This window comes from Anomaloglossus baeobatrachus, chromosome 12, assembly GCF_048569485.1.
Source record: "Anomaloglossus baeobatrachus isolate aAnoBae1 chromosome 12, aAnoBae1.hap1, whole genome shotgun sequence".
Taxonomy (NCBI): domain Eukaryota; kingdom Metazoa; phylum Chordata; class Amphibia; order Anura; family Aromobatidae; genus Anomaloglossus; species Anomaloglossus baeobatrachus.
This window is the reverse complement of record NC_134364.1, coordinates 53,747,671-53,756,186: the sequence shown is the minus strand read 5'-3', so window position 1 is coordinate 53,756,186 and position 8,516 is coordinate 53,747,671. Positions and strand designations below refer to the sequence as shown.

The 8,516-nt window shown below is 43.5% G+C and overlaps 1 protein-coding gene across 1 annotated transcript in view; it reads left to right on the top strand.

Moving 5' to 3' along the window:
• The first annotated feature begins 1,807 nt into the window (after positions 1-1,807).
• The window catches only part of SPTBN5 (spectrin beta, non-erythrocytic 5), a 365,978-nt gene continuing 359,269 nt past the window's right edge, over positions 1,808-8,516 (top strand). Inside the window, exon 1 of the mRNA XM_075330185.1 lies at positions 1,808-1,927. Coding sequence (XP_075186300.1) covers positions 1,808-1,927 — 120 coding nt within the window. The remainder of the gene's footprint in view (positions 1,928-8,516) is intronic.

The window sequence follows — 8,516 nt, the reverse complement described above, 5'->3', positions numbered from 1 at the left end:
GTACCCTCAGGGTCAGAATGTGACCCCAGTGACTAGTATTGTGCTGTAATATAACATCGATTCCATGCGACAGGTGTCACAGCTAATGTCACTATGTGGCCCTAGCCTAAGGGACATTTTACATTGCAGATGCACTGGACAAATAGATGAAAATGTATGCATTGTAATTTGTTTGAAAGTGCTGTAATACAAAGCAGTAAAAATAATACCCGGCATCTTACAGTACTTATGACTCGCTCCAGGGCTATGGAGTACTCGGTCCCGGGCCGTATATGTACGGGGATGCTGAATCACGGGTGTGTAATGGCCAATGCCCGATTCCGTGACCCTGGGGGCGGTTGAAAAGGGGGTTATATACAGGGGAGATTAGAGAGTTTGTCGTGACGCCACTTGCGGGTTGCGGCTAGGTAGATGGAGCTACCACTGCACAGTCTATTATAGCCTCTGGGGCTGGTGGTGATGGCAGCTTGGATGTTGGGCCCTCCGCAAGTAGGGCCGAGCCCCAGAGGGTGAATGATGGAGTTCGGTGGGGAAAGAAGGGAGATCACACGATGGGAATGCAGTGCAACTGGTGTTTACTCACAGCGGTGGTAATGCTGGTTTCGACCCCAGGTCCCTTCAGTCCCAGTGACGGTGTGGTAACCTGGTGGCTTCTTTCCTCTGCACCTCTCACTGGTTGGTGGAACCTCATGGCTTGGAGCGTCTGGGGGTCCCCTTCTGTTTGTCACTCAGTCTCTGGTCTGTACGGTGGGCAATGTGAACCCAGTAGGGTCGGTGTTCTGTTCCTGCCCCTGGCTCTCTCGTTACTACTGATGCCCCTGGACTCTTGGGTCAGTGAGGTCCTGGATGGTCCCCTCAGTGTGCAGGTATTTGTCAGGTAGCCTGAAGCGATCGCCTGTCCTAGAGCCCTGTGCCCCGTCCGTGCTATGGTTCCAGGGGTACCTCGTCGTACCCTCCCTGGCAACCACTCTTTCACCAGCTAGGTCACTGATACATTACCCCGTCTGAAGACACGTCCGTCTCTTAGAACTGTCACTACAGACTGTCCTGCTGTCTCACTCCTCCCCCCCGGTTGTCATCTAGTGGACTGGATCGGGTCCACCCCTGGCTGGCCATCCATTGAGTCCCAAACTAGTCAGTCACCAATGATTGGGAGAGGGAAACTGTGGATCTTTGTGTTTTGATATTACCGGCACTGGTCTTCCAAGTCCCTGGGGGTAGGCCCTGCATCTTTGACAGGATGCAGTACCTTGTAGTGCCCTGACTGGTTCAGGGGCACTACACTTATAATGTACACATGATTTAATTTGCACAAAGTCAAAGTAACGTTTCAGTCTGTACTTGTAGACCTTCTTCAGACAAACGTATTGGGTGCATACTCATCTGCAACGCACAATGTTTTGTCTGATGAAGGTCTGCAGTACAGACCAAAACATTAGTTTGACTTTCTGCATTGTCATACAAATTAAATCATGAATCTTTGAGAGTGCCGCTACCTTTAGGATGGGAACCCTTCTCGTGAACCCATCCAATAGGAGTGTTGGCATCCTCCATACTTTTTAATACAGAATAGAGTCTTGCTAATGAAAACATTATGATATTTAGAAATTGGACCCATTTTAATCTTTTTACCTTTTTAAGTATAATACTGGTTGTAAAAGCGAAACATACAGTAATCCTGTCCCAACTATAGGTACAAACGTCTATCCTTCCACTCCGTGTTTTTCATCCTTCTAATTCCATTCAGTCTCTTTCTCTGTCACGATACATCACAAAATTCTATTGTTGTCTTTCTTTTAGTATCAAAATGGATGAAGAGGGAATGCACGAGTATGAAAAGGGTCATATTAAGAAACTGCAGGAGCAGCGCATGGCCATGCAAAAGAAGACCTTCACTAACTGGATGAACAACATCTACAGAGAGAATGTAAGTGCAATTTACTATACAATATCTCCTATAACACCTCATAAAGTATAGACGACCCCTCATATACATGCAGGTGAAGGCACTTGTCCATCATTTGGAGGATTTTACTATAATGCAGGTAACCTCGTTAAAAGTGGCCACAGAACCTAAGCAGTATCCTGGACTGAGGGAATGCAAGATATTCCAATGTATTCCATTACTACACTGCTGTCATAAAGTATCAATAATCCAAAATATCATTTTAGCTTGGACCGTGGATCATTTCCCTACCAGTTAGAGTCCTTGGGTATGTACTTATGTTTATGCAGGTTTGCCTCCCTATTCCCTGTATACTCTAGAGATGCTGTTAGCGCCAGTATGTAGAGGGAAGGGCTTTACCCATGTGTTTTCCCGGACTATGTCTGTGGGGGATTTAATGTTAATGTCATGTCGGAAGTGAATGTGAGACATATAGAATAGATGTTGGACACCTATGCACTTTGCCTCCCCTGGATTTTGGCATTAACATTATGTAGCCCAGTTTTGATCTCGGTCCCCACTTAGTGAGGTTCTCTCCTTATGTCCTTAATTTGTTACAGGGATAGGAAGTAGACTTCGGTGAACTCCTTTTTAAATATGTGATTGTCTAATAAAATATTTTGGATTCTTGATACTCCACTGTGTGTTTTTTACACATATATTGAACGGTTTAGCAGGAGTTGATCCTGTGATTGGGAATCTATATATTACGGGGATATTATTGTTTTGGTAGCAATTGTGCACATCACTTTGTATATAATGTTCCCCTACCCATCACAGCAATTCTGTGCTAAAATTCAACCATTAGGCTATGTGCGCACTTACCGGATTTTGCCGCGGATTTTCCGCGGATTTGCTGCATGTTTCGCTGCAGAAAATGTTCATAACATCTCTGCAGTAAATCACCAGCAAATCCTATGGAGAAAAAAAATCCTGTGCGCACTATGCGGAATTTGACAGCTGCATGTTTTGCTGCGGGAATCCCGCAGCAAAAACAAGTGCATGTCACTTCTTTTCCGCACATCGCTGCGGGATTTCACTCCATTGACTCCAATGTTAATCATGAAATCCCGCAGGGAATAACGCAGGCAGCAAATTCTGTGCGGTTCACTGTGTTTTCCTGCGTTATTCCTTGCGGTATTTCGCGGTTTACCTCCGGTAATGTACATCGCCTGTCTGCGGTTTTGCAGGGAAGTGATGTCATTACAGGAAGAGGAAGCAAAGCAGAGAGTAAACACACACACAGCTAACAGACACACACACACACACATCACAGACATAGACACAGAACACATCACAGACACAGAACACATCACAGACATAGAACACATCACAGACACATAGGACACACATAGAAAGAAAACGGAAATATAGAAAACAAAGAACGTGGGCTCCGCTGTATATTTACCGTCCAGCCGAGGTAAGCACACAGCGGCGGCCCGGTATTCTCAGGCTGGGGAGGGAGAGGGGCAGGGTTAATGTCCCCCGCCTCACTCCCCCTTCCACAGCCGAGAATATCAGCCGCAGCTGCCCCGGCACTGTCGCATTCATTATGCGGCAGCACCGGCGTGTCCTCGGCTCTTCTTGCCACCGTGTAGCAGTGGCAGCAAGGTAATACAAGGGGTTAATGGTGGTGGGGGACCACCGCCATTAACTCCAGGCTTGATCATGGCAGCGTCTATGTGACAGCTGACATGATCAACCCGTAAGTAAAGTGAATAAAACACAGACACCGAAAAATCCTTTATTTTAAATAAAACAAACAAGCCTCGTTCACCCTTTTATTATCCCCTCCCGCACCAAAGCTCCGGCGTAATCCACCGCTCCGGCGTAATCCACAGGTCCTGCGCTGCTTCCATCCAGCCGCGACTGTGACAGACACAGCGCTGAATGAAAGCAGCAGACAGCAGAGGTAATTACCGGTCATTTCCCACGGCCGGAAATGTGAACTCACTGCCGACCGTGGGAAATGCAGCGATCTGTCATCTATCTATCCCTCTATCTATCCCTCTGTCTGTCTATCTATCCCTCTATCTATTCTTCTGTCTATCTACTATCTCAGAATTAAATGACTTTTTTTTTTTCTTTTTTTTTCAATGTGCTTTATTGCATTGAATGCAATAAAGCACATCCCAACCCGCACGCGGCAAAACCGCGGCAATACCGCGAATAATACCGCGGTAAAACCGCAGCAAACCGCGGCAAACCGCATGCGGTTTTCGGGTGCGGTTTCCCGCGTTTTTTTACCGCGGGTGCGGTAATCTTTGAGAGCATGCGGAATTTTCTCAAGAAAATTCCATTTCCCAGTGCGCACAAGGCCTTAGATGCGACTTGTCATACAGATTTCCTCACGACTTTTCCCGGGTTTACTGCAGAAATTTTCCAAAGTAACAGTGCTGTGTGTAGACGTACCCTTCGGGCACATGTACACATTGAGTATTTGGTGAGTTTTTTTATCTCAGAATTTGTAAGCCAAAACCAGAGGAAAAGTATAAGAAACACGGGCACCACTTCTGCATTTCTTATCCTCTCCTGGTAAAAAAAAACTTACCAAATACTCAACGTGTGCACATAGCCCAAGTCTTTAAAACTGTATAAAGCCACGAGCATACGTTAAGCATTTGGTGAGGGTTTTTTTACCTCAGGGTTTGTAAGCCAAATCCAGGAGAGGGTAAAAAATGCAGAAGTGGTGGCAGCGTTTCTATTAGGGTATGTGCGCACGTTGCTTTTTACCTGCTTTTTACCTGCTTTTTTGCTGCTTTTTCTTCTGCGCTGTTTAATGCCAAAATGGATGTGTTCTTCTATTCAAGCAAAGTCTATGGGAATTTGGGTTTCTTGTTCACACTATGTTGTTCAAAATGCTGCCTTTTTGAGGCAGAACTTTGGTCAAAAACTCAGCTTTTCAAAGAAGCAACATGTCAATTGTTTTTGCCATTTGGGTTTTGAACTGCAAAGCTGAGTTTTTGACCAAAGTTCTGCCACAAAAAGGCAGCATTTTGAACAACATAGTGTGAACAAGAAACCCAAATTCCCATAGACTTTGCTTGAATAGAAGAACACATCCATTTTGGCATTAAACAGCGCAGAAGAAAAAGCAGCAAAAAAGCAGGTAAAAAGCAGGTAAAAAGCAACGTGCGCACATACCCTTAAACAGCGCAGAAGAAAAAGCAGGTAAAAAGCAGGTAAAAAGCAGGTAAAAAGCAACGAGCGCACATACCCTTAAACTTACATATTCTGAGGTAAAAACTCACCAAATACTCAGTGTGTGCTCATGGCCTAAGTCTTTAAAACTGTATAAAGCCACGTGCACAGGTTGTGCATTTGGTGATTTTTTTTTTTTACCTCAGAATTTGTAAGCCAAAACTAGAGGAAAAGTATAATAGAAACACGGGCACCACTTCAGCATTTTTTACACTATTATGGTTTTGGCTTATAAACCCTGAGGTAAAAAAACCTCACCAAATACTCAGCATGTGCACATGGCCTAAGTCTTTAAAACTGTATAAAGCTGCAAGCACACGCTGCGTATTTGGTGAATTTTTTATCTCAGTATTTGTAGCCAAAACCAGGAGAGGGTAAAAAATACAGAAGTGGTACCCGTGTTTCTATTATACTTTTCCTCCATTTTGCCTTAAAATTTCTGAGGTAAAAAACTCACCAAATACTCAACGTGTGCTTGTGGCATTATACAGATTTAAAGACTTAGGCCACGAGCACATGCTGAGTATTTGGTGAGTTTTTACCTCAGAAATTTTAAGGCAAAATGGAGGAAAAGTATAATAGAAACACGGGTACCACTTCTGTATTTTTTACCCATTCCTGGTTTTAACTTACAAATTCTGAGGTAAAAAACCTCACCAAATACTTAGTGTGAGCACGAGGCCTTATAGAAAAGTCTGCAGTCACTGCCACTGTGTGCAGTGCACACACTGTCTATAGAAGTGCACTGCACACTCTTTGTTTTGCAAGGGAAAATTTTTTATTTGTAAAGGAGAAATCATAAATTTAAACACGACCAAATCCTACGTTTCGGCTGAAGGAGCCGTCTTCATGCGGTCGCTGTTAATGCTGATCTTCTTGGAATGTGAGGGTTTTTGGTGGCGAGGGTTCCTTTTGTCTGGTGTGCACTCCCGTGCCTCTGTTGTCCTTGATGTACCCTTCTAGGGGCTACGATCACATGCACACGTTGAGTATTTGGTGAGTTTTTTTTACCTCAGCATTTGTAAGCCAAAACCAGGAGTGGACCAATCAGAGGAAAAGTATAATAGAAACACGGGCACCACTTCTGTATTTTTCACCCGCTTCTGATTTTGTTTATAAATACGGAAGCAAAAAGCCTCACCAAATACTCAACGTGCGCACGTGGCCTAACTGGTTGAACAGCAGCAATAGGAGCTAGCTCTAATTGCTGCTGGTAGAAGCAGGTGCAGGCTGTATTACATAGCTGGCACCCAAGCTCACTCCAATACATCCTCACCCATCATGTGATCAAAATGTTTAGAAGTAGAGAAAATACAGTAGTAATTTAAGATAAAATTAGATATTTGCAAATAGTTTGGCACCCATAAGAAGCTGTGTAAACTACCTCTTAGATAAAACAAGTTTAGCATCTATTTGCTTTGAATTTGACCATTGTGTATTACTGTAAACTTCCGATCTGCTGCATTTCTGTCTTTGGATTGTGAATGTTTAACTAAGCTCCTGCCCATGTTGTTAGTTGCAATAATACTTGACATAGTAAGAAGGTGATCAGAGCCGCACAATATTCCCTTACAAGGCTGCCTGCCGGCAATTACTGGAGACTCAGCTATTTAGGACCTTGATTTAAACACCTTGCATACCAGTCTCCAGGAAGTCATAGACATAAGAACATAGTCTGCATTACTCAGGTGTTCAGTTATATGAATGCTATGGCATGTAGGAGTGGAACCAAAAACACCGGTGCTCTGCATTCAGACCGTCCTGCCCATCCACATTAGGAAGAAAAAAGGCGTCACTCACTAAATTGTGCAATAGTACCGCTCCCTCCTGTCAGTACGTGCCTGGATGTAATGGGCTGAATATTACTGGAAGATTTTTCCACCATTTAGGAAGTTCAGCATTTTTCCTTCTTAATTTGATTGGAAGATGGCTTGTCTTTAAATGACTATTTAATCAGAGAGCAGCTTGATGTAAGGGCAGAGACCCTGATTCCAGGGATGTCACTTAACTAGGCTGCTTATTGAATTTTCAATAAAATCAGTGTTTTATTAAGAGGTTACAACTAGTTGTCCTATGCCATGTAGTCCTCCTTCTCTGTGTAACCCATCCCCACCACTGATTTTTAGCATTCTCGCTATGCTCAGTGAACACCAAAAGCTGCCAATCAGTGATGTGGGTGGAGTGATACAGAGCTCAGAACTCAGGGAACTGCTAGAGCTACAGAAGATAAAACAGGGATTTTATGAAAATTGCACAAAGCAGTTCATTAAGTGATACATAGTTGGAATCAGCATCTCTTCCCCTTCATTATGCTGTTCTCTGATTGGGCAGCAAAAACATAGGTACTGATTCCTTTAATATTATATAGACAGAGCATGAATCATTAATGGGGTTATCTGATTTCTTGACAGCTGGATCTGCTTTTTAAAATCAAAACAAGTGGTACTTACCTGCAAAACTCCCTCCTGCTCCAGCTCCTGTCTTTGTTGACTGGGCTGAAGCAGTGCAATTCTTTCTACACCACATGACCGCTGCAGATGATCATTGCACACGGTGATTGGCTGCAGTGGCTATGTTCTGGAGACAGGGCGTCACCACTTTAAGACTTTAAGCAAAGAGCGTAGAGGCATTGCTGGAGTGTTGGGGGCTTCAGCAGGACTGTACTGCTGCTTTTGTCATGTTAAAGGTGTATTCCCATCCAAGTTCCAATCCCAATATGTAGTAGAGATGACGACGACCACAAATACCTCCAATTCGGAATGTAGTATAGTTTTGCTGATTAGCTATGTCACTTCCCTCATGTGCAGCGCGTTGCAGTAGCTTAAGTATCCATGGTTATGACCTCTCATATAGTGATAGGTAGTTAGTTTCTAGTAAGCATGGACACCTAAGCTACTGCAATGCCCTGCACATAAAGTAAACAACATAGCTAATCAGGAGAACTATACTACATTTCTAATTGTAATTATTTGCTAATATTCTTATTTTTACACCTACTACATATTGGTATAGGATCTTGAAGATGCAAAGGATATCCAGCTCTCGGCCTATTTTTTATTTATTTATTTATTTAAATCAGATAACCCGCTTAATGGTCAACGTCAGACTGCTATTGTGTCTTCTGAATTATAGTAAGTCTCTGATAAAAGTCAAGGATGGGGTCCACCACCGAGTAGTTTCTTATACCACATTTTTGGCACATGGGAAGACCACTATATTGATTTTCTTTATAGAAAGGACTGATGTTCCTGCACCTACGTGGGCCTCCAGCTAGAACAGCTGCTATAGTTATGCTTATGTGCATTACCCTGTGGGCCATGGTTATGACCAACCATATATCATCTGTATGGAGTCCGTATGTTTTCCCAGT